Below are 26,127 nucleotides of genomic sequence, written 5' to 3'. Positions count from 1 at the left end.
GCGCGGGGCGGGGCCGCTCTCAGTCGCGCGCAGGGCGGGTGAGGGGAGCGGAGCGGCGTCGCCGTCCCGGCTGTGGCAGCGGCGGGCGAGGCGGGGTTAGGGGCTGCAGCAGCGAGAGCAATGGCGCTGTCCGTGCCGGTCAACGGGCTGAAGGAAGGCGACAAGGAGCCCGTCATCGAGCTCTTCGTCAAGGTACGGCCGAGGGGAGGGGAGGTGGGGCGGGGGAGTCTCGTCCCGTCTGAGCGCCGAGCGCGCGCGCGCCGCGACCGTTGGGCGCTCCCCCCCGCCCCCACCTCCGCTTTCCCGCCCGGGGGGCTCCGAGTCCCCTCACGGCTCCGAGTCCCCTCACGGCTCCCTCGGGCCCCTCCGTGCGGACCCCGCTCCCCGCGGACCGCGCTCCCCGCCCTGCACGGCGTGGGGAGCCCCTCGGAGCACCCCGCGGGCACGGCGGGCTCCGCTCGGGGCGGCTCCCGGCGCGGTGCGGGCACAAAAGCGGAGCCGAGGGCGTGTGCCCGGCGCCCGGGAGGGAGTGCGGGAGCCGCGGTGAGTCAGAGCGCGCAGATGGAGCGGGCGATAGCGCCGGCGGACCGCAAGCAAAGTCACTTTTTTTGGAGGGGAAAAAAAAAAAAAAATGTACGGCCCGGATGCGTTTTGCTGGAAGATTCTCCGCCCGGAGCAAAGGGTGCCGCGGGTGCGGGGCAGCGCTGGCACGGGCGAAGAACCGAGCGCCACAATGGATCGCCCTCGCTCGGCATTGTGTGCCCGGCAAAAAGGCGGCAAAAAAAGCAGCAAAAACACGAGTTACTCCTCGCTCCACGCCCCAAAAAGTCTACTTTTTATGACGGGAAGTGAATATGTAAAGTAACGCTAGGTTTTTATCCAAGCTAGAAGAATGGGCATGTGTTGTACTGCCCTTATCTGGCGAAGATACCATATGGTATCTCCACATGTTTTGCATTCATTTATTGCTGTATGATGCAATATTTTGCATCCTCCGGGGCTCTGGTGATGCAGCACCTTACTTTTACTTCATATCAAAAGTAACACCAATTACTCTGTGCAATCTTCTCTTTCTGTGATTAAACGTCCTTTAATGAAAGCCTCTGCAGAAAAGTATTGAAATTCTTCGGATGAAGTTTCTCCCAGTTTCAGTGATAAAATCAGAGATCTCTTCGTCTGGGAACTTGGGAATTGCTTTGTATAAAAGCAACGATGACAAACATGAAAATATCCAGCTAGAGCTTTGGAAATAAGTTATTAAATATAGATTTTATTTCTTAAATTGTACTCTCTAAAAGTGTTGAATTTTTCCTCATTTCATACTTTCTAATAGTAGTATCCAGAGGCAGTAATGGGACCCCAGGGAGAGCTTTGCAGTGGAGGATTCCAGACCTGATTTTGGTCAGAGTATTTAGGCTCTTAGTGTAGAGGTTAGAACTTACAACTGCAGCTACAGATTGCTTTGAATTATTTATAGCAGTGTATCTTTGATATAAAATGCCAATTTGTCTTCATCTGTCCTAAAGTTCATCAGCTGATTTTTTATTTTTAAACAGATTTGAGTAGTGATTGATGGCAGAATGATTTGGGGGCAGAGGGAAATCAGCATTGTGGGTGTGTTTAAAGAGAATATTTCATGCATGAGGAGTGGCAGGGAAGAAGCTGTAAAAATAGTTTTGAGAGAGATGTGTTCATTCTGATTAAATCAGAATTGGACAATAAATCTGTGAGGTTATATGAAAGGGGGAAGTCAGGGATTTTTTTGTCCTTTCCAGTTGAAATTTCTTTATTGGCATGGGTTTAAGAAGGCTAAATTTTGGGTTATCAGTGAGGATTTTTCCCTCAAGAAAACCTTTTCCCGTTGTTATGGATGACTGCTGCACGCTGAGCACTGTCTGCCCTAAGGATAAAGTTCAGGCTAAAATAAGAGATTATTATTGCCTGCCTTCACAATCTTCAGGTAAAGGTTATTTCCTATGAAATCCTTCAGATAAAGGACAACCCCCAGCCCAGCAGAGAGACCAAACAGTTTCACCTGGGTGTTGCTGCCTGTCCCACACTTTATTGAAGCTGTTGAGGATTATCAGGACAGCTTTTTTGTAAGGCAAATAAAATCTTGTTTTCTGACTCATTTAGATGCTCACTTCAGAAATTGCTTGGAGAATATGTTTATTGAAGAGAGCAAACAGTGTCTGTCTGAAGGAGCACTAAATTTGGATTTTAGTAATTATTTTTTCCTCTGTGAATGTGACGCTCGCTTGCAGTTTTTCCACGTGGTTTTGGGTACAATCTAGAAAAAATAAAAAATCCGAAGTTACTGAGTTTCTCCACTCAGATAATCACTTTTCAAGCCGTGTCTGGGATCCACCTGTGCCCTGTTAGCCAGGGAAGCTCTTCAGGCAGAGGTAGAGGAAAAAGTTCTGGACCAAACTGGAGCTCTCAGCCCAACGCCCGGCCCAGGGGCGGTGACTGCATGACCTGAGCACAAAGGATTGTAGCAGCCAGACCCGAGATGAAACAAAGGTAGGGATTAAAGCTTGAGAAACAAACCTGTGCAGCAGGAGAAAGGGTCTGGCTCTGTGCCCAAACTGCGGGGTTTGAGCCTTATTGAACTGTGATCAGTGACAAAATGGGGTGGGCACGGGGAGGAGCAGGCACGGGGCTGGGGTCAGCCGGGAGTGACTCTGTCGCAGCGTTGTCACCAGCACATGGATGCGATTTTTCCCACCAGACAATGTATCAGTCTGCTGTGACTTGTATTTTCTTGGTCTGTGAGAACTCCGTGCAGGATTAGGGTACTTAGGTAAGAAAATCTGTTACAGTGGTGATTCTGTTCCTTGGTGTCACAATGTTGTCAGTTCCAGCCCTTTTTTCATCCCAGAGCCGGTGGGCTGCCTGTGGTCTCTTTTAAACCAAGTGTAAATATTTTCCCAGTCTTTTCTCTTGAGAGCTGATTAGGACAAAACCCGTCGTGTATCTGATTTCATTTAGTTTCCTCGTCTGTTGCATGTTTTATTAACGAGGGAGGCTTCCATTGTCTAAGAGGAATATTTTTATGTGCCCTAGTGGCATTTCAGAGCAGTGAAGGCTGCATTGTGGTGAATGTGCTTGGAGAAACTTGAGCTCTGGGATTGGAGTGCAGCTCAGACAGGTCACTTGGAATAATAGCTGTGCTTTAGTTGGTGCTGTGTGGAATTTTATTGTAAATAAAAAACGTGGTGAGGTGACATGGTCAAATAGGCCCAGTCACCTGTGGAAATCACAGAACAGTTACAAAACTGCCTGTGCAGCTCCTGTAAGGGAGTGTGTGAGGATGGAGCTGCTGAAAGCTCAGCCCTGGGTGCTCAGTGATTGCATCCTCTGCTCACACCGAGGTGAAGACACAGAGGGTCAGCAAGTTCAGTGTTAAAGGAAACAAACACCAGGCTCCACTAATGAGAAATTCAGAGCTCTGCTGGCATGGCATGGGTTGGAGCAGACGTAGGGAATGTGAGGAAGGGCTCCCCTCTCCACTGGGTAACGTGTGTGTACTTGCTAATTAAATCAGACTTTGGATTTCTGGCAGCTCTCAAATAAGATGTCATTGCGAAATGGGGCACCTGTGTTGAAAATCAGATAGAGTCTTACTATCTGTTTACCTCTGAGTTGTCTGTCAGTACAAAAGAAAGAGCTGTGATTTCACATTTAATAAATACCCCACTCTGAAGCCCTCACAGTGGCTGTAGCAGCCTCTCTCTGTTTTTGTGTATCTGAACCAAACAGATTTGGCAGGTGAACTCTTTGTCTTCCTGGCTCAGGGTCTGTTTTGTTCAGTGCAATGCTGGGGTTGGGGCAGGAAGGGGATGTGAGCATCTCCAGCAGCAGCTCCACGGGCTGGATTTGTGTGGATTCAGATCTGCCTTTGTCTCACCCTGTGCTCATTCCCTTATGTAAGCTGTGCTGTGGCACTCTGCAGCCCTGTAGCTCTGTACATTGGTTTATAACAAACCATCCCTGAGCTTCTTTGTCACCAGTTTTATTTATTTTTTTTTCCACACAAAGTAGCTGTATGATTTAAAGGCACATCAGTACAAGGAAATAACAGGACTGGAGACATGCAATGCTGCTTCTCAGAGATAGTCTTGGCAGGGTTATTGCTTGATAATCTTATTAGGTAAGTCTCCTCCTTATGCACCAGATGATCCTTGGAGGGTTTGATGTAACCTCAGCAGCTGAGAACCTCCTCAGCCTGTCTGTGATATGTGTTTGGTGTAGACAGCAAAATGTCATGTGAGGGTTGTTTCTTGGGAGTGTTGTAAAGGAGCCCTTTGTAAACTGAGGTGTAACCATTTAGTTATATCCTGTGCTCAGTGGGTATAAATCAGGCCTTTTCCTTCTCTGGCCAGCAAACTGTAATTCCTTTAAATTCTGCCTGAGGAAGTCCTCACAGCCAGAAACACCCTCAGCTTTTTCATTTGAGTCTGGTTGGTGATGCAGGACTGGTGCTCTTGGTGCAGAGTTGTTTAAAAGTACAGAGATGGTCTCAAGTGTAAATGTTGGGGGTTTTTTTTTTTGCAAATCATTGGTAAGTAAGCTTAAAACCTTCTGGCAATAATTTCCAGAGGGTTAACTCATTTCCAGATGAGTTAGCTTTCCTTCAGTCAGGAATTGCTTCTGAGTAATGGTTGTATTCCCTGGCATCCCTTCTCCCCTTCCCAACGATTAACATCAGACAGCTCTGATTGTCAGGAGAGCTTCTGTTTGACTTTGCAGCTGAAATGTGTCTTAACACTCAAGCACTTTTCCTCTTTTCCCCTCAGAGGGTTCTAAAAACTCTGTGAATTCCCAGATTTCAGCTGGTGGCCCTTCACAGCTGAGGGTTGGGCTCTGTGGTGGTGCTGTGAGTCACTCCCTCCGTGGGACACATGCCATGGACATATTCCTGCAGCACAGATCCTGCTACAAAAGACAAGTCTGTCCTCAGTTTTCCCAGCTGGGATTTCTCAGGGTGTGCATTGAGGGCTTGAAGTGGAAGGAAAAGCCTGTGTGTCAGAGCACATGTTGTGGGGCAAACTTCAGGGCCCGGAGGCTGCTGAAAGTCAGGGAGAAAGGAACACGGAGGATCCGGGGCTTGTCCTGATGTTCTGTGTGTCAGTCTGTGGCTGAGTGTGCAGTGATGAGTTCACCAAGCAGGGAAGGGCACTGAACACCAGCATTCCTGTGAAAATGAGTAAAGAGAGTGAGATCCTCTTTAGAGAGAGTTTTGTGTGGCCATAAAGATGCTTGATTGTTGGGAAGTAACGAGATATGAGAAATCCTTACATCGACTCAGGGAGTGGGTGGGAGGCCCTGCTAATCTGGCAGTGGGCAGCCCTGGGACAGGATTAGCACGATGAGAAGTTGGTGATCATCCCTGGAGTGACTCATGGCACTGTCTGCTCCTTCCATGGCTATCCTGACCTCATCTTGGGCATGGAAAGAGTTCTTTATTCGAGGAGAAGCCTGTCTGTGCTGGAATGGGGAGAGCAGAGAAGTCGTTGCTTCTCTGGATGTGGATTTTTGAAGGCTGAGTTGTCTCTTCCAGCAATCTGTGGAAGAATCTAATTGGGGAATTCCTTGAACTCCAAGCTAAACAGTAAGCTGTGTACTCTGGGAAGTGACTGTTGGACTCTAAAGTTTGATTTTTTTAAAGTGTTCATTAGCTCAAAGAGACAAAAAAAAGCCCTGGACTGTTATTTTCTCACCAGTGTGTGTTCAGATTTTGTTTAAATGAAACATTTCTTGTGATGTGACAAACACAAGGCCTGCAAGCTTTTGTAACAGTGCCTGCACCAATCCCAGCGTCTGGCCAGGCTGGACATACCACTTAAAAATCCACAAGAACAACTTTTAAGGCTGGATAACTGTACTTGGCAGTAATTGGATTTGTTGCCTTGTTTTGGTAGATGTTCTCTTTTCCCAGTGAACTGAGCAGTGCACTTTTATAAAGCCTGAGCTGGACAGTGTGGGGGAAAACAAGGTGGTTTTTGTCTGCCAGGGGAGGCACTTGGTTTGTCTAAGACAACAAAATTTAATTAAGGTGGTGGTTGGTTGCAAATTGATGGTTCATGGAAAAAATAGTTTACGTCTGTATTTGTTATCCATCTAATTTGATTTTAATCTTCAAAGTTCTTGGTAAATAAGCCATAACAAACAGCTTATTGTCCTAATCAGGTCTGGGGTTTTTTCCCTGCATATTCTTCAGTGTGGAATAATATAGTTTTAGTCTTAAAATAGATGCTAGGTGCTCCCTTGTGGTATTAAGAGTTTGTGCATGTTTCAACAGTAAAAACACCCAAACCCAAAATTGTTATGTCGTCTTCACAGGAGTTTCAATAGAGCTTTGACTTCAGGAGTTTTAAATCCTTTATTTTAGAATACTTTTTCCCTAAAAAAAACCCAAAAACAAACAAAAAAAAAAAACCCAGTTAATTTTTTAAAACTTGCTTTGAGTAGTTTGGGGTTTTTAATTCAGGTCAAATACATTTGTGGCACAGTCTGGATTTTTAGGGTGTTTGCTTCTGCTGAAGTGAAAAACATAAGCTAAACTGCTGTTAATTACAAACATCTTTGTGTGGGAATTCTCTTGGAGTTCAGACTTATTCCTTGTATTGTTGGCCAGACAAAGGGCAAGGAAATGACTGAGTTCTCCCCACTGAATCTCCATATTAGGTATAAACTAAATATAGGAGTGTAATCCAGGAGTGAAGTCATATCTGTATATTTGCCCCAGAAGAGCTAATGGGATCAGTCAGTGCTACTGGGCCAGCCTCAGAGTTTTTTTGGCTCTTGGAGCTTGACTATTTTGGCTCTGTCCTTTGGAGAGCTGCTTTTCTGAAATAAAGGAAATAGCTTTTTGACATGGTTTTATCTGAAAATCAAAGCAAGGCTGAGGAGGTTTCTGTGGCCATTCAGGGTGCTGCACGAGGTGAGACACGGTGTTCTGGAGCTCAGGGAGATCAGGACACAGGTCCCAGAGGAGAAACTCAGGTCCCATCTCCCAGGGGAGCAGGAATTCAGTCAGGGAGGTGCCTTTTATTGTGCTTGTGTTGGACAGGCCCAGTGCCTTCACTCTGAAATAGAAACTCCAGCCCCACTTCTGGTCCCAGCTAATGTTTTTCCTCCCCAGAGCTTCTGAATGTGCTGCTGACAGGGGAACAGGCTCAGGGCTGTGCTGGTTTTTGAGAACCTGGGCAGTTTGTGTCCTCCCTGCCCCCTCCTTTGCTCACAGCCCGGGCTGAGCAGTGCTTTAGCTGCACATCCTGTCTTGGACCAGGCTTTGAACCCCCAGCTGGTGCCTTTTGGGCTGGGATTTTGACATGAAACTCTGGGTTTTGCTGCTCCTGGGAGGGTTCAGCCCAAGCCAGCTGGGCTGGGATGGCCTGGAGGAGGAGGAGGAGCAGCCCCGGGTGAGGCTGCAGCAGCTCTTGGTTGTTCTCTCTGCTCATCTGCCCAGCCCCTGGCCCATCTCTCTAAATGAGGTTATAAATACCACAAACACAGCTCTGTCTTTTCCTGTCCCACGGAAGTGAGGCACAGTCAGAGGTTTATTTGAAGAACTCTGAAATGCCACAGATACAGATCTGACTGGGCTCTTCTGAGCCCCAGTGACAGCGTTTGCTGTTCTTTCCTCTCACTTTGGTGCTTCATGATTTGGTGGGGGAGGTTTGGAATTGGGTCTCTTGGGCTGGAGCCAAGGCACACGCTGTACTCCAGCAAATTTAATAAGTCCAGGAAGAGAGAATCACTGTCATGAACAATTCCTGCTCTAGGTTTATGTGCTGGAGACCCAAAGGCAACTTTCAGGCAGTGCAAAAGAAACCCTCAGTGCTGCAGAGTTAATTGTCTGCTAGCAGATTCCTACCAGAAAATTGCAAGATTGTGTCGAGATGTTGCCCAGCACATTGTAGTCAGCGTGGCCCTGCTGATCCTGTGGGGTTTGTTCAACACTAGCTCTGTTTGAGGTATTGCCACAGCAGAGATGCCAGGCCTGTGCCATTAGTGAATAATTGGATTTTCCTGTGCCAGCCCAGGAAGTGTCCTGAGTCTGTCCACAATAAACCCAGAGTTTTATGTTCCTGTCATTAAGCTCATTTCTTCACTGAAGAAAATGGTGATTTGTATTTAAAGCAGGTTTGGGGACTCTCCATCTGATTTTTCCAAAGGATGAGCATGGAATCATGCTCCATAATTCCTGTTCTCCAAAGGACTAGAAGCACTTAATTAAATTCTGCTGAATTGTGAATTTACTTCCCTACACCATGAGGATCCCACAGCATCTTCCAAAAGCTTTTCAGTGAGAAAAAGCTTTGAGCAGTGATGAGCAGGAGCTGCAGGAAACTGTGCAGGAGACAAACCTGCTAATGATTTTCTTGGGAGCAGCATCATGCTGAAAATAGCATCATCCTAAAATGGTCAGTGGCTGTTCCAGTCTGGTGTGTGACACAGAGGGGACTTATCAGAAAGGTAATGACCGAAGGGGCAGCTTGGATGGGCTGGCAAACATTCCTTCCCCTGCTGAAAGAGCCAGATCCCAAGTAAACACAGGCACTCAAGTTAATTGTTTTGAAGTGTTTTTTGAGTTTAAAGGAATTTCAGCTGAAGTGGAACTTGGGTTGGTTACAAATGGTGATAGGGGTCATGAGAGGCAGTGGTAACTCAGGTTGGTTGTGTCCTGGGTGTGTTAATGTCAGTCAACATATAGCAAATGTACACTAATTATCTTAGGCTAATTATCTTAGGGAATTCCAGGTGTCAGCACTGACCTGATGCTTTTTGTTTTCCATTTTCCTATGTTTTTCTCAAAGGAATGGCTATTTAAAGTAGCAGTGATGGCTTAAGTTGTTCAGTTGAGCTAAATTTGGGCAGGGTGTGGTGGTTGTGACTTGAGAGTTTACCTTCACACAGAGTTGCCAAATAAAAAATTCACCTTCAAAAGGCACTTCTGATGTCCTGAACCCTCTGCAGGATGTGCTGTTGGTTTTTCTCCCCGATTCCCACCTTTCCTGCTTTTGTTCATCGTGGCAGGGAAGTTCTTTGGGCTCTCGGCCCCGTTTTTGTGCCAGCCCTGTGCTGCAGTGTTCTGTTCATGTGTGCTCTGCCTGGTGGCACAGGGAAAAGCTTTGCCTTGGAGGTCGTGGCCCCAGCTGTGCCCTGTCCTAGAGAGCCAGAGGTGACAGGAGGAAGTGTCCCTGTCACTCAGCCCTCAGATTAAATCTGGTTGAACCGGATTTAGTCAGGGCTGGACTCTGCCTTGCTGTTCCTCCCCTAAAAACAAACCAACTCCCTTCTCAAACTGCAGGTCTGGGAGGGTGGCAAGGAGTGGAACACTACTGCAGATAAGCTTTTCCAGCCCTGCACCTCACTGCCTTGTCACTTGTTTTGCTCTTTGAATCAGAGGAGAACATCAATGTTCATCAATATTCGAGCCTCTGGGAGCCTTTGAGGTCTGCTTTGGTTTGCAGAGTGGGTGTGAGCACAGAGCACCCCCGAGGCTCATCCACCCCTGCCTGAGCACAGGGAACAGTTGCACTAATGGCACTGTGGGGAGCATTTGTTACATCGATTGCTGTCACTCCTTCCATGGCTGCAATTCTTCACTCTTATCTGAAACACCCTCGGTCAGCACCACAATTCTGCCTGTTCAGCTGGGCAAGATAAAGGTCCAGGGATCTGGGCTGATGCAGCCAGACCCTTTTCACGTGTGGAACATCAAACCACTCCTTTCTGTGTCCTCTGGTCCTTTATCTCACACCTTGGCACTGCTGCAGGTTTTTCACTTGAATGGCTTTGTTAGTTCACCTTAAACCATTTCCTTTCAAAACAGTAATCCTTAAAGGATTATTATTAATTACTCAGTTTTGGAACGAGCTTACTGCTCATTAAGCATGCAAAATTGATTGTTATCTGCTGGTTTGAGGCAATGGCTTTGCACCATGCTGGGTTGCTCATGCACTTTTCTCAGCAGGTTTGGTTTTCATTGTTAGAACTCAAGACATATTTCAAGATTACTGAGTTCAGAATTTGAACATACCCTCTCTTTCATTTTCATTTTCCCCCAGTCTGTTTATTGGCTGGAAAATAATTCTTCTAGACTTTGCAGAGTGCAGCTTTCCCACTTGTGGGAGTGGGGATTTCCTTGGTGCTGCAGTCGTTGTCTGGGTGAAAATTATTCTCTGAGATGCTTCTAAAATGTCTCCATCCCTCTTCATCCAAACTTCTTTTACCACTTCTGGTAAAGATGTCACTTCTGGGAGGAATTCCCTTGGGAGTTTTGGGTAAATTAAGAAATGGTCTTCTGGTGTTCTGCCCTTTCCTTTTGTTCTATTTTTGCAGGCAGAGACTGAGCTGTATTACATTGCTCATCAGATGCACTTTGACTTCATTATTTTTCTGCAGTTATTTGATCTAGTTTGGGAAACTTGTAGTGGGCTCCTTTTAACTGATTCATACTTGAAACAATTTTGCAGAAATCTTTGGGACCAAGGATTCTAGAATTCTCACATCAGAGCCCTTTGAATGTTCCTTTGCTTGTCTGGCTTTTTGTTGGTCTTGCAACAAACTCCAGCACTCCCTTGCTAAGGTAAATCCACTCAGGCTCTCGTGTCAGGAGTCAGGTTAATTTTTATGCAGCTGTAAAGACAAACATTTCACAATTTAAATGGATTTTTTTTCCTCCCCTTAGCTTGTTCAGCCACTCAAACAGATGTTTGATTACTTCTGCTCTCTGGGGTTTTGTTTTCTTGGATGGTCTCATTTGAATGAAATCACTACTCAGGGCAAGAGAAAGGGAGGAGGTGGCTTCCCAGCTAAGCTCACTCTTGCAGACCCTGGGATAAGTAGATTTTGGGGTTTTTTTCCTTTTCCCAAGGGCTGCACTCCTGCATGGGCTGAGCTGCTGGGCACTGGGAGGAATGGCTGTGATAAACCAGGCTGGCTCCTCAGTGAGCAGCTGATCTGTGTTACTGCCCTGGAACTCTCCCATTCTTGTTTGAACTTCCTTTCTTATTTAATGTTTCTTTAAAAATAGCTTTATTTGTTTTCATAGAACACTGTAGAGCAGTGTTCTGGAGGGTGTGTGCTCTGCTCTCCCTGTGCCACGTCTTACAATTAACAAGGTCCTTTTTGCCACCTTCTCAGAAGTTTTTTGAATTCAATTCAGTTTGTAGAGGGTAACACACAAGTGAGAAATCCCATTTTCCTCGTTGTGTGGAAGGTGTGGCACTTTTCCTCTGCCTGATCCTAATCCCTACAATTGAAAACCTGAAATTCAGTGAAATTAGATATATGGTGAGGTTTTTGAATACATATCCTTCAGTGGGCAATGGTAGAATTGGAAAATAGCCCTAATTACAGGCAGTTTGGCATTAGTAATATTAGCAGTATTACTGGTAATAAAGATTTTTAGACTGGTTTTAAAAAGAATTTGAAACAAAACCCCAAAGCTTCTTGGTATAGAATGCCTACAACCTTGTCTAATAACAAATAACCTGTTAGTACAAAGAAGTCAACATTTAATATTTGCTTTACTCTGATGGTGATGAGGATTAGACACCGAAGATATCCTGGAGTTTTATGGCCTGAATTCAAAGACAAGGCAATGACAAGCAACAATTATTCTGTGATTAACCCCTGCATGTCAAACCATGTCAGCTTTCAGAGCATTCCCCTACTATGTAAAGCTGAGAGTTTACAGCCAGCACAGCTCTGTTCTGGCAGAGAACATCAGAGGCAGGAGTGATTCCTGCAGGAGCACCCAGCACGGTGGGGACCCTGTGAGGAGAATCCATGGGCTGAGGGGGATGCAGGGCTGGCTGCCCCTGAGGAGGGGCTGCAGCATCAAACACAGACACCAAACAGGCCTCTCGGGCAAAGAGTTACAGAGCAGGATTCCTTGGCTCCAGAGCGCTGCAGCCAGAGTTTCTTGGCATTCTGAGTGCATTCCTTCTCCAGTATGTGCTCAGAATAACTTGGGACTTTTTGGAGCAGAAATGGGACAAACGTTTGCAGACAGAGCAGTCTGGGCTCCCTTTGGGCTGCTGGGCTTTGAGAGTGCATCAGGGTTTGCTCACAGACTGAGCATTGCTGGGCTCTGATCCCCTCCTGTGACTCAAATAATCCAAAAAGCCTGTCCTAAACTGAAGCAGATGCTGCTGCTTGCTTGTTCACTCTGAGTGTTGCACTTGTGTTGGGAAAGAAGGAAAGTTTCAGGATAAGTAAATGCATTTGACCTTTTTTGGTCACTTTGATTTTGGCTTAGGAGGATGGATATTAATGAAAGCCACCAGTCAGCCTGAAATTTTAAACAAATTTTTGTGCAGTTCTATGATTTTAAGTAGCTTTGGTTTGGATTCCAGTGGGCCAGGTAAAGTTTAATGGATGGGGATTTCAGCCTGTGCTGTTAGTGCAGTGTAACACAGGTTTTGTTTGAAGTTTGAGGACACAGATCAGTTCTGAGTCAAAGGATTATTTCTGCTTCAAAGCATGAATTACCCTGGGCAGTACAAAATATCTGTTTTCCTTAGATGGGATGCACTGTTGTGTTTTTCAGACCCTTTTTTCCAAAGGTAGATCAGACCTGACACGTGGCAGCAGAAAAAGCAGATGATTATAAATCTATAATTTAGCTGTAGGAAATGTCAGTTCCAGTGTAAACACAGGGAGGGGGAAATTGCTGAAATCCAGCCTGCTGTCTGCAGGGACAGTGATGGGTTAAATATTAACATATTATCATTTTTCTAGATGCTTCTAGAATTCAGTCTCCTGAGCAGACACATGACAGAATTTGAGACAATCTATTAACAATAATCTGCTGCAAGTTTGACTCTACTATCCAAAGATAAAGCAGGCAATTTGTAATTTATGACAGAATAACAACTCCCTTTCTCCGCCAAGTCTTCATTAATGACATTAATAAAGATATGAAGAAAACTGGCTGTGTCTACAACCAGGTCTTTGGAAGCTCTGACAGGAGGGGCACTTGCAGGAATGAGTCCATTAGCTGTAGGAACAGTAATTAATTTAAAAATCCTCAACAGCTGTTAAAGAGACTCAGCTTTATCTGCAAAGGCCCCATGACTTTACAAAACCCAACACAGATTTCTGAATTTGAGACAGTTTCACTGAAAGCTTTCTCTTTTCCTGGCCTTTGAAAATCCTGCTGTTACTCTTCTTAACTTTCAAAGTCTTTCTGAATTCTCCTCACTGTGATGATGAAAGAATTGGCCAGGCTTTGAGAATTGCATGGATGAAAATCGCTCTTGGAAGGACTCTAATAATAACAATAATAAGCAAAATCCATTGAAACTCATCTGATATAAAGTACCTGTCAGGATAATCTGACATATTTGGCTGCTTTAAGTACTGAACCAGTTCTCAGATGATTGAATTTTATAACAAAGGTTTCCAGGGCCTCATTCTAGCCCAGTAAAAACGAAAATTTTCCAACTCAGCAATGCATCCTTCATTGTCAGAGCGATGATGAGATGGGTGCTATCAGTGGGAGCTCACTGCTGCTTTCTAATGGGCCTTTGTTGTGCTGGGACAAAGACTGATTGATAAATTGCCTATAAAAAGTGGCTTTGGGATATTATTTAATTGTCAGTGAAGTCTCTATGTACTCACAGTTATGTCTTTCCTCACAACACCTGCAGTACAATCAATCCTCAGTTCCTGGCTCCCTGGAGCACTGCACAGGCAGAGATAGAGGCACTGAGCTGGGGAGATGACTCCAATTAATTAGCCATGCCTTGGAGAAGAAAGCAAAAAGAATAATAAAGAGCAAAGAGCAGCACTGCCACTGGAGAGCTGCCATCAGAAGGTGTGGCTGCTCAGAGGAGGATGTTCAGCTGCCAAGGGCACTGCAGCACTGGCAGCGTCACAGATAACTGAAAAATTGCTCTGTACACTTTCTGAGCAGCCAGAGGACACGTGACAAATAAAAACTTGACAAATGTGGCAATTTCAGGTGTACTGAGTGTGTGTTTAACTGCAGCTGTTGCAGTGGCACAGCCCTGCCCACGTTAATGCTCTGTTCTGTTCTGTCCTGCAGGCTGGCAGTGATGGTGAGAGCATAGGAAACTGCCCCTTCTCCCAGAGGCTCTTCATGATCCTGTGGCTGAAGGGAGTCGTGTTCAGTGTCACAACAGTGGACCTGAAGAGGTAAGAAATGCTTGATTTATTGGGCCAGCAAGAGTTCTCACAGGATGGTTTTGTGAAATTAAAATCTGTCCTAATGATTGACTGAGGCAACCTGGGTGTAAATGGTGCATTCATTGATGGTTTAACCAAAAATAATGGTAAGTTCTCTGGAATTTGTTCAGTGGTGCTCTTCTGTAAAACTCACACAAAGTCTTTTGTTACTGAATATTTACTCTGCCTTTCCTGACTTCACATCAAGGTGCCCTAAGTGAGGACAGATGGATATTTTTAGTCAGCCAGCCTCTGGTCAAACCTCCAGTGATGGATAATTGTCACAAACAATGTGCAGCCTCCTCCTTTTCTTAAGGTTTTTAAGATCATTTTGGTTATTGTGCAATAATAATGAAAATACTTGCCCATGAGGTAAATCCTAGTGAAATGGGCAGGAATAAAATGTAGAATATTCTGCCTTTGTTCAGTGTCAGCCAGAGAAGTCATGATGCTGTCACCTAAATTGCAGCTGCTCCTCTATGAAATGAGTACCTTGGTGGCTAAAACCAGTGAGAAGTGAATCCAGGAGTCTGAATTTCCTCAGGCTGGGCATTCTTTTTTATGAAAGTGCTAAATTCAGCAGGGGCCTTGTGTTTGCTTTGGGTGTGAAGTCATGTTTTCCCAGCACTGATGGAAAACTCTGTTGGTCACAGCTCTGAGGAGGGGAGGCTGCCAGTGCCTCCAAACCTGAATTTCAGGAATAAAGCCAAGAGAAACACAGTGTTCTGCACTAAATCCTACATAGAGGGGGGAAATCACCCTGCTGGACTCAACCTCTTGGGATTTTTTTGAGGGAGGTGACTTGTTTGGGTTTTAAAAATCACTGAAGTTGCTGCTTCAGTGCTGGCAAGGAGTGTTAAAGGCTTCCATGTGTGGTGAGGGGCAGAAAGCAGCTTTTGTCAGCTCTGGGTGCATTTGGAGCTGCTCAAAGAGCTTTTCTGGCCAGAGTGGGATTTCCCTGCAAACACTGGTGCTGCCAGCCCCATAAACCAAACGTGTCACATCTTCCTGAGCCCTGCCTGTGCTTTGTGCAAACCCAGCAGCAGAACTGCTGCTTGTGGGCTCTTGGTAGTTTGGGATTTCCTTTTCCTTTAATGATGGGGTTCTTTAACCTATTGCAGTTACTGGGGTGGGCAGGAGGAGGAGGTGGACAGAGATGTTTTAGGTTTGAAAGGCTTTTTACTGCTGAACCAGTTTAGATATCATTAAAATGCCAAATATTCCTGATGAATTGGCTTTATTTTGTGTCCCCTTGGCAACTTGGAGTTAATTGGGTGGGGGAATGAGATGTAGGACTAACTTTTAGCCTATAAATTGGTTGCAGATGTTTAAAGTTGACCTTCCTTACACAAGGAAAGCTTTCTTTCAGGGTTGTTTTTTTTTTTCCTGTTGAGGAGGGGGGAAACACAAAATAAGTGCAAAATTAAAGATCTGCAGGGGAATAGGTCAGATAAACCACTTTGGTGTTGTGCACTGAAGGGGTTCTCTGGGAAAGGAAACAAAGCATCACTGAAGCTAATTCAGGGTGGAATAGATATTGATACAAACTTAATTCCTTTTAGACTTTATTCAGATGTCCTTAAATACAACTTTAACTGTGGACTGATCAATACCCAGTGGCAGAGCAGTGCAGTTTGCAGAACATCACATCCAGCTAAGTGCTTAATAGGAAATGTTTGCTATCACGTGGGGCTGTTTCCCCTTGTTATCACTGCCAGAATGATAATAGATGTTAGGTGGTGCCTTAATATTGTCACAAGAAACTGCTTTTGTGAGCACATTACTCAAGGCAATTATCTCCTCTGCTCTTTGTTCCTGTTAGACACAAACTCAAAGAGCAGAGCAGGAATTGTTTAAAAAAAAATGGAATTTATTTTGTTGGCCAAAACCAGAAAAAAAGGCTTTGCTTTCCTCTGCCTCATAACGTCAGTGCTGCACAACAGCAAGGCCAGCTCTGTCTGTTTGTGAGCCTGAAAAGGTCATGGTTGGGTACAAAAGTTCACAAGTGAGGGACTTGGGACACAGGAAAATCTGAGCCTGCTTTGCCTGGCCCTGCTTTCCTGTGTGCCTTCCCCTCCAAGCTGCACTGTACTAACAAAGGCACATTCTGCAGTGCTCAGCTCTGCTCTCAACACACAAAATATGCACATAGGCAAAGGAGGAGGGCAGTCCCACCCTCTGCAAGGAGTCAGGCATTTCTTCCCTCTCTTTGGGCACACAGAGGCTTCATTCTTCCCTTCTGGGCAGCAGCAGCTCAGTGCCCAGAGCTCTGGCTTGTTCTGGGGGCCAGAGCAGAGCTGCACTGCACAAACCATTTGTTGGGCTTGGAACAGCACTCAGGGCCAGCTTGCCTTCAGCTGAGTGCTGAAATCCTGTTTGAAGCATCTTCATTTGGAGTTTTTGCAGTTCCTTTGACAGGCAAAGCTTAAGTAATGATATGGAATATTCCGATTAAATATTAAGGACCACCCAGAGGTGAATCCAGCTTCAGCAGTGTGAAATGCTGCTGAGGAACTGGGGTTTTGGTCCTGGCTTTTCCCCATGTACTCTTCAGATCCTCACTGCAGTATTTGTGTAATTTATACATGTGTTACATTTTGGGGGCTGGATTTTGTCTGCTCTGCAATAAATAATTTGCATGCTAATTGCTATTCTGGTTTGTGGCAAAGCTATGAGGTGTTTACACCTTAACTCTGAGGGTGGTGATGGCCAGATAATTCACGTGCCTCCAAAACCCCTGGTAAAGGTAAGCTTTGGGGTAGGCACAAACCATCTTGGAATTATTTGGAGTGGTTACAGAAGGGTTTTTTGTTTGGGTTTGGTTTGTTTTTTTAAGCTCTCCAGCTTTATCTCTGAAGGAAAACGTCACTGTTACAGTAATTGCCTTCTTGTTTGACTGTTGAGGGAATTTGAACTCTGAGCCTTTTAAGGCTGTTCCTGTGTGGCTGTGCTAAAGCAGGGCTGGGTTGGGATCTCCTGGCAGGGGCAGCAAACTGGAAGTTAAACCCTGAGCTGGGCTGTGGGATCTTCATCTCTGCTTTCCTGCTCTTGAAAGATCCAGGTGGCCTGACTGGATGGATGAAGTGCTCTGAGATGCACTCTGGTTCTTTGGAAAACTCTTTTTGGGTAGTTCTTTGGAATAATCTGAGTTAAAACTTGCCTTTGATAGTACTCCTGCAGATCCTGTGGTCTTGCCCCTGTTTGTTTTTAAAATAACATTCCTTTTGAGGAATTTTATCTGGCCAACATGGGGAACTGGAAGGGAGCCACGATGACTTCCTGTAATTGTTGGGAGTTACAAAGCTGTATTTAAATGAAGTGTTAAGCTACTTAAAGCATTACCCAATGATAGACTTTAAATCCTAAAAGTGAGAGAGTGGTGGCAACTCTTAGTGAGAAATAACTTCTCAGAAGCTTAAAAATTGAAAAGAATTAAATTCTTGTATTCATGAGGTTTCCATCCCCTGCCTTAAAGCAGGGTAAAGTATGAAAATCACTTTTCTCATTCAGTCTTACAAGTAAGCACACCTTGGCTCTATGAAAGGGGCAGCAGTGGGCAGGACATGAAATTCTGACAGGGCTTCTCAGTTTTGTAAGAAATGGAAAACAGGAGAGATTGTAAACTGGGCTCAGCTTGGAGTCCAGCTGCTCTCAGTCCCTGCAGGACCGGGGCTGTCACCAGCTCAGATTCCCTGTCTGGTGGTGTCAGGAGGATTTCCTGAAGTGCAGTTGCAGTTTCCAGTAAATGCAGTTCCTGCACGCCTGGGGCTGCCTCAGGAGCGTGGCCACGCTGGACAGGGCTCAGTCCCAGCTCAGGGTTAGGGTCCAGTCTGGATTTGTTCCAGCAGGAACCAAGGGGCAGCTTTACCTTGGCAGAACTTTCAGCTGGGCCAGTGTTTGCTGTTGCTGGGCCAGCAGGAGGGGGTGGCCAGGCTGCCTGAGGGAAATGTTAGTTAGAAATAGAGCTAGAAATGGCTGAGTGTTTCAGCTTTTTGCTAATAATCCTAATGTGGGATTCCTCTCCCAGGTGTGCTGCTCTTGTTTGTAAATACCTTTTTTCACTGGGGGAAAACTGAAGAATAATTATAAACACAATGTTCAAGCATCTGTCAGCCTGCCTGGAACCAACCTCCCTGGGCACGGAATAAATGCTTTATACACTGGGCTGGAGCAGAGTTCTTCCTTCCAGAGCAGCTCTGTGTGAGGGGGGAGGATTAGCACAGATTATGCTATATATAAACTCTTCTGGAGGGCTGGGGATAGAGGGAGAGTGTGAGGTGTGTCTGTAGGTATCCCTCTTCTAGTCAACATTGTGCTGAGTCGAGAATAAACACAGCCAGAGGTAGGAGGAAATTGTTTTTAACTGTTTTAAATTCATTGTTAGCAAGTGTATTCAAAATGTTTAGTTGTAAACTCACATTTTAGAAAGAAAACTGCTGGTGTCTGTTTAAAACTGAGGATGTGGAAACCTCAGCAGTGCTTTTGTGGTCATAGCAGTGAAATGTCCCCTGCTTATTCTTCATGGGTTTGCATCTCACCCCAGGAAACCAGCAGACCTTCAGAACCTGGCTCCAGGCACTCACCCTCCCTTCATCACATACAATGGGGAAGTGAGGACAGATGTGAACAAGATTGAAGAGTTCCTGGAAGATGTTCTGGCCCCACCCAAGTAAGTGTTAAACTGATGGTTTGTCACCTCAGACAGGGGATTTCTGCCCTAAGTGAGGTGTTCTTCAGCATCAATAAGCTGAAGACATGGAATAGTTCTTGCTTGTCCTACCTTCTTCCCCTCATCTTTAGATCAAAAATTGTTTTCTCTGTGAGATTATTTTAAAATTATCCTTTGCATACCCCAGTCATCCTTTCTGCACTTTGAAACTCTTGCTTTTGATGACAGGCACATTTGTGTCCAAATAATGCAAATGAAGATGAGTCTGCTGTACAAAGCTTAGTCCTAAACTTTAGTGAGAATTTGTTTTCATGTGTTCAAACTTTCTCCAGACTCTTGGCTTTCTACTCTTCAGCTGGCAGGCAGATCCAGACACTGCCTTTAACAGCCTGAACTGTTTTGTCTTTTCAGCATGGCAAAACTTCAGGCTTTTGTTAAAAGATGTGGAGTCCATAATTGTCTGGTGCTAATTGAAATGGAAAACCCTGTATTTTGCTTACAGATGAGTGATGTGCCCCCTTGGCAGCACTGGGTTGAGGGGGCTCTGGTGCCCCTGGGCTCCTCAGACTCTCTGCTTGTACCAGATGTCTCATTCAGAAAGCAGCAATGTGCATTGGTGTCCCTCTGGAAGGTGCTGGGATTAAAAACCTTACTGTGTGATCCTGCACTTCAGGAGTCAGTCTGGAAAAGGATAAATCAGAAACAAAATGTCATTTTGTGCCAGTTAATAGATAATGAGCAGCATTGTGCTGAATGTGCTGTAGATCTGCTCCTTGCTGCTTTTCAGGTACCTGAAACTCTCACCAAAGCATCCAGAATCCAACACTGCTGGAATGGATATATTTGCCAAATTTTCTGCTTTTATCAAGAACTCTAGACCAGAAGCTAATGAAGGTGGGTCACTGTGGGACAGTGCACTCCTGTTTCACTGTCTGGTGTTTTTCAGAGCAGCTTTGTGGGAAGTGTCTCCCTGACAGATTCAGCTGCATGTTGGTGGAAACTTGAGAGTCTCATGAATTAAAATTTTATGTCAAAGATTTCAACATTTGAAAGAGGACTTCAATCAGAATTTCAGTGGGGTGTCCATGGTTTGTAAATATCCCTGGCACTGGATCCTCTCTGTGCAACAGCCACTCAAAACTCTTGAATGAAGGATAAATATTTCAACATCCAGGAGCAAATTTCAGGCAGAGTTTGTGTCATGCCCCAGTGGTTGAATTTCTGCTGCTCTTATTTCACCCCTCTAGGACTGAGGGCTCCCATTCAGAGTTCTGAGCTAAGTTTAGTTTGTGTCACTGCCATTAAAGGATTAAAACCTTTCTGTGTGGAAGGAAAACAGATTTCACATGAGAGATCAATAAATGGTAAAGACCTCACAGCTGGGCCTTTGAGTAGTTCAGTACAAATCAATTTTGTCCTCAAAGTACTTAGAGGTGAAACCAAACCTGGGGAATCAGGGTTCCTTTCTGCTGCATTTCAAAGGGAGAGATGCAAAACATTTGTAAACAGTTGGGAAATAAACGGGGATTTTATGGGGTGTGCTGCCCTCTGCTGCTGCATTCCACAAAGCTGCTGCTCCATTCCAAACCCTGCTGTGCTCCAGCACCAGCCTGGATGCTCTGGGTTGGTCAGGGCTGTTTGCTGAGCATGTGACATTAAACAGATTATGTTTAAATGTATATAAACCCCAGCATAGCTTAATTCTAATCAGTTTAAGTCAGTTAGGCACAGTCTTAAGAAACTGACATAAGCCACTTTTTAAACCAAAAATAAACCCTTGTGGGCAGTCTTACAGTGTTTCAAATTAGTGCAAACTCCTGTATTAGCCACTTCTAAATAAACTACACATGTGGGATATTTAAAGAGATTCTGGTCCACTTTCAGTGCTCTGCTGAGCACAGAGACACAAAAACTGTCCAAGGCTTACAAATCCTTCAGGGTAGCCCGGGGATGTGGGGTTTCTATTTCAGATCTGTTTAATATTTTAATAACATTCAATATTTGTTTTGAATCACGCCTTCCTGTGCAGCCTTAGAACGTGGCCTCTTGAAAACCCTGCAGAAGCTGGATGAGTACCTGAACTCCCCCCTGCCCGACGAGATCGATGAGAACAGCCTGGAGGATGTCACCGTCTCCACCCGCAAGTTCCTGGATGGCAACGAGATGACCTTGGCCGACTGCAACCTGCTGCCCAAACTGCACATTGTCAAGGTAAAACCTAAGGGGTTTCAAGGGAAAATGCAGGAGGAAATATCTGTGCTTTGTGGCACTCCCGAGCCCAGCTAATTGCAGCTGTGTGTAAGCTTAACTGCATTGTTAGCACCTGAATTAAAATCTTGTTTAAATTTGATGTCAAAGATTTCAATATTTGAAAGAGAACTCTTAGCACCTGAATTTGTGCAAGGTTTGAGTCACTCACAAGGGCTCTGGGCAGGGGAGTTCAGTGCTGGTGTGAAGCTGGGGGCAGGTTGGGCAGCAGAGAGCCAAACCCCATTTCCCTGCACTGACCTCGTGGTCTCAGGGAGCTGCAGAGCTCACAGGGACAAGGAGGGTGTGAAGATCAGGTGAGCAGGTAATGGCTGAAGTGGGTGTCTGCTCACTTCTGCAGAGAAACTGCTCCAGAACAAAGTAAATGACACAGTAGGAAATGAAGGGATTGGATAAATAAGCAAGTTGGAATCTTGGAAGAGGCAGCCTGGGACAACCACAGGAGTGCAGATGTGCCCACATCAGTGTGGTTGGATTCTCCTCCTGCCTGCAGTGATCTGTGTCAGGTCTGTACTGCAGATGGAGCCACAGGCTCAGTTTCTGCCTGCTGCAGAAGAGTTTCCCTGGGTGAGGACAGCCCCAAGGGGAGCGAGGCAGGAGCAGCCCTGAGGAGCAGCCAGGACCAGGGGCATCCCTCAGGAGCAGCCTCTGGAAACTGCAGGAGTCATCCCAAGTGTCCAAGCTGGAAGCTAACTTCACAAGAGAGTGGCTAGGGCTGGGAAAAATGTTTTAAGTGAAGGTTGTAAATTCATAAAGCAATTCTTTTTTTTCCAGGTGGTGGCCAAAAAATACCGCAACTTCGAGATTCCCAAGGAGATGACAGGGATCTGGAGATACCTGACAAATGCTTACAGCAGGGATGAGTTCACCAACACCTGTCCTGGAGACAAGGAGATTGAAATAGCTTACAGTGATGTAGCCAAGAGACTCACCAAGTAAGCAGCACTTGCAAAGGATGAGGTCCTGCATATCCCATAACAATGCTTCTAACAGACTGCTCTTTTCATATCAATAGCAATTGTTTTTTGCATGAACTCGCAGTTACTCCAAGTCACGTGGATAGACCAGGTACAGTAATTACCTAAAGTTTGCAGACTTAATTACAGGCTTGTTTTTCCTGACCTCCTCTCACAGCCTTTGACTATGATCGATGTGCTCGTGTTCCTGTTGCACTGGGGTGACTCTGCATTCTTCAAGGGTTGGCTCGCCCCTGCTGCTTTTCTCTGTAAACATTTGGTCCATGATTTGTCCAGGAATTGGTTTAGGATCCTGTCTCACTGTATGGTACAAGGAATATTTATGTATTTTGGAATTTATTGCTTTTCCAGAAGATCTGTACACACCTGTCATACCTGTGACATGTTGAACTGTACCTGCTTGTCTATCCTATTTACATAGAGAAGGGAACTTAGTATCCAAAAGAGCCATTTGCAAAATGTTTGGCAAAGTTTTGTTGGTTTGTTTTGTTGTATTTTTAAAAAAATCTCTTGGATTTGAATTCATTATAATGGTTGAGAATGGACTCAATGTGAACCTTGGATTTGAATGACCTCAGCATCAGGGAAGTTTGAATCCAGGCTGGAGAGCTGGGGCAGGAAGCTCAAAGCTCAGAGTTGATGTTTATTGTGTCTTCAAGAGCTTGAGAAGATTTAAACACCTGCATTGTACGAATTTTGAGTTGCAGCAAACAAATAATTGTCAGGATTTTCCATCAGGAAACAGCAGAGATGGAAGCTGCCCTCTGTTCACCTTAAGAATTGCAAGTGGCTTTCTTTTTGGTAGTTAAGAGCCTTTTTGTTTTGTATAGGTATTTTTGGTGATTTTTACTTAAAAATCTGTTCTGTCATAGCCCAAATCCGTGGAAACTGTAGTGTCCTAACTCTGGGTGGGGAATAGCAGTGCAATGATTAGTGATGCAAAATGGACTGAGAGCCATGAAATGGGAATTTTTAATGCCCTTTCTTCCCTGAAGAAAGCTAAAGTGACCTTTAAAGAAAACATTTGCCTTAAATGATAGTAGGGTTTTTTTTCTGAATGGGAATCTGGGAATTTTGTAAAGAAATGGTGGTGGGATCCAGTCCTTTCCAGTGAATTTATCCCAATTGTTTCTGTGCACCTGGACTGCAGTTTTGCATACTCATAATCATTGCACTACTATACTTAAATCTTTTTACAGCAACATTGAGGAATAGCACTACAATTTTTTTAAAAGCAATTTTCAGATGTTTCTAAACCAGGGAATAGTTTTCTTGTTTAAAATTAATGGTTTTGATGCACGAAATAAACTGCTAGGTTATTTTTAAAAGACCATCATAAACAACTCCAAAGAATGCTAGACTTATATGCCTATTTTTTTGTAAAGATACTTTTATATTTAACTGATTTTAGAAGCTGGAAAGTGCTATTCCTGCTAGGTTGTTCTTGGAATATTTAACATTCTGCAATAACGTGGAAATGCTCACACAAACACTTTTATACACTAATTTTTTTCTTTTTTTTTTTTTTTTTTTGGTAAAGCACTGGCTTTCTGGAAACCAGCCTGACTTTTCTAAGCATCCTGCTTTTGCTACTTTATGTACCATGGAGTTAGTTGGACATAGAAGAGGTAGAGAACCAGATCCACATTTGTATACCTGGCTTGTGGTGCCTTGCCTTCCTAGAGCTAGAATTCCAATCTAAAGGCACTTAGCAATCCTGCCACATCCCTTTCAAAGGCAACTCTCTTAGATACACTTAACCCCTGTTCTGGTTTGTTACAGGAATGTTTAGGCACAGAAGGAAATCCTGGGGAGTGAGCTGCTTAGGAGAACCTTGACCCTTTATTAATTTCTGTTCTCTAATGTCACGTTCCCCTCGTGAATAAAGTTCCTCAGCCATAAGAATCCTCTGTAGGGCTTCAGTCTCTGCTACAACGTGACATCTAGAAAAAGGAATGACTTTTTTATTTAGATAACAGCATTTTTGACCACACATAGGGTGAAAATCCCCAAACCAGCCCTCCTTGGCTCGGTGCTCTTGGCCACCACAGGGTTCACACAGCTGTAGGAAGCATGTGGGCATATCTTTGTGAAGTTTTTAGCTCTCCTTTCAAAACCAGATCAGGATGGCCCTTGGAAGTTGTGCTGATGGGGCTGTGGAGTCAGGCTGTGCTCCCTTTCCCAGGGAATCATCCCTGGAGTGCAGAGAGCAGGGCACCCACAGCCAGGAGCAACCCCCACCTCCTTAAACACCAGCTCGGGCTTCTTCTGACATAATCCATCCCCTCTGCTGTTCAGGCAGCCTTCAAACCATTCCCCTTCTCCCTCAGTGGCTCCATTGTGTCTCAGAGCTTGCAAGCAGAGTTCAGGGACCAGCGGGTTCCTCATCTCAGCACAAGGAGCCTTTCCCTGGGAGGTGGAATTCCAACGAGCACCAGCCTGGCATGCTAACTGTCCTGGGTGTCTCTCAGGCTTCCTGCTGCAGTTTGGTTGTGGCAGGAGCTGCCCAGCCCCTCCTGGCTCGGGGAGGGAGCAGGAATCTGGTGGAGAGGAGCAGCTCCAGCTCCGTAGGTGATCCCTGCAGAGCAGCGGGGAACGGCAGCGTCTGGTGTGGGCAGAGCACTTTCATCTGGCCCCAATCACCAGCTCCACACTAATTAAAAAAAGCCCTTTCATAACTATGTAAATTCTCGACTTCTGTCAACTTGTTTACAATCTGATCTTTAAATGCATTTTTAATTTCATCAAACAGCAATTAATCTACCCCCTGTTTAAATTTAAAATGCTGCTTCTAGCCCCTTCTCCAATTTAAAAACAGCAGTTACCCTTTCAAGTAGGCATTCCAGTTTGCAAGCTGGTTGCATGTATTAGCATGCTGAATAACTTTCTTTATTCTCAAGCTGAAATATGCTTAAATTCGCATTAAAACAGGTGACTTGTGTATTTCCTGAACACAAGGGGAAAATCCATCACCTGCACCCTGTTTTTGTGTGGGAGAACAGACCATCCTTGGGTGCATTATTATTATTATTATTATTTTTCCCCTTAACAAAGCTTTCCTTCTCGAGGAGATCCCTGCTGTGGAAAGGCTGCCTGTGGAACAAGAGGCGTGTGGGACTTGTGGAACAATTCCAGCCCCTCCACAGCTTCCCTGTCCATCCCTTCCCTGGATGTCCCACCAGGCAGCCCCAGCTTTCAGCTTTGCATTTTCCCATAAAATCGCTGTTTTCTCCACACTGGGCATGTCCAAACTGATCGAGAGCTGCGTGCAGCTCCGTGATAAGGAGAGAGATGTAATCAAATTTTTATGCTAAAGCAGCAAATTAGCATTTGGTATCAAAGCAGCACAGACAGGAGTAAATGGGAGCTGCTGGAGCCAAACCCACTGATGCCTATCTGGGTGCAGAACAAAAAGTGGTGAAGTGCAGCCAGCTCTGCTGCTCTCCCCTTGCCACTCAGAACCATCTGAACCCATGCAGGGAATATTTTTCAGGAGAAGGCTGTAACCCAAGTGAGAAATGCTTCACCTGCCTCAGGACCTGTGCCACCAACTCCTGAGTTTGGTTTCTGGAGGGGGTGGGATCAGGATGAGGGGATGGAGACCCCTGAGACAGGACATCAAGGATTGGAGCGTGGTTTGCAGAAATACTTGAAGAGTTGATACAATTTGTTGTAGTTTGCTTATGTCTTTCACTTTCTGGAACATCTTTTACAGATATACCAGTATACTGCTGGCAGCTATTGTTAAATAAAATTATATTTTCACTACCAAGCAGATCTTTCTCTTATTTCTGAAGATTCCATGTGCAATCCAGGACTGCAGGGTGATGGGCTGAACTGCACAACACAACTTATTAGTAATTATGTTCTCCATTTTTGGCCTTCAGGTTTAGGGTTTTTTCAGTGGTGATGTGATTTAAGGCAGAATTGATGTTATTTCTAACATTACAACCAGCTGTGGTGCCTCAGAATTCCTGGATTTCAGAGCTCTTGTTCTGAGTTTCA

At 45.0% G+C, this 26,127-nt stretch overlaps 1 protein-coding gene across 1 annotated transcript; it reads left to right on the top strand.

Annotated features, from left to right (window-relative positions):
• On the top strand, positions 1-25,894 carry CLIC4 (chloride intracellular channel 4). The gene is made up of 6 exons (XM_041417453.1): positions 1-192; positions 14,069-14,178; positions 18,752-18,877; positions 19,665-19,771; positions 20,907-21,088; positions 21,920-25,894. The coding sequence occupies exons 1-6, from the start codon at positions 121-123 to the stop codon at positions 22,082-22,084; spliced, it is 762 nt and encodes a 253-aa protein (XP_041273387.1). The 5' UTR covers positions 1-120; the 3' UTR covers positions 22,085-25,894.
• Positions 25,895-26,127: the final 233 nt, after the last annotated feature.

Source organism: Onychostruthus taczanowskii, unplaced genomic scaffold (genome assembly GCF_017590055.1).
Source record: "Onychostruthus taczanowskii isolate IOZ18803 unplaced genomic scaffold, ASM1759005v1 scaffold56, whole genome shotgun sequence".
NCBI lineage: Eukaryota > Metazoa > Chordata > Aves > Passeriformes > Passeridae > Onychostruthus > Onychostruthus taczanowskii.
The sequence above is the reverse complement of the archived record's forward strand: the minus strand, read 5'-3'. Positions and strand labels throughout refer to the sequence as shown.

Excerpts from the sequence above, each read along its gene's own strand:
- CLIC4 (XM_041417453.1), top strand. The coding sequence starts at position 121 with ATGGCGCTGTCCGTGCCGGTCAACGGGCTGAAGGAAGGCGACAAGGAG. Across the intron at positions 193-14,068 it reads TCATCGAGCTCTTCGTCAAG|GCTGGCAGTGATGGTGAGAG; the intron begins GTACGGCCGAGG and ends TCTGTCCTGCAG. Across the intron at positions 19,772-20,906 it reads TAGACCAGAAGCTAATGAAG|CCTTAGAACGTGGCCTCTTG; the intron begins GTGGGTCACTGT and ends CTTCCTGTGCAG.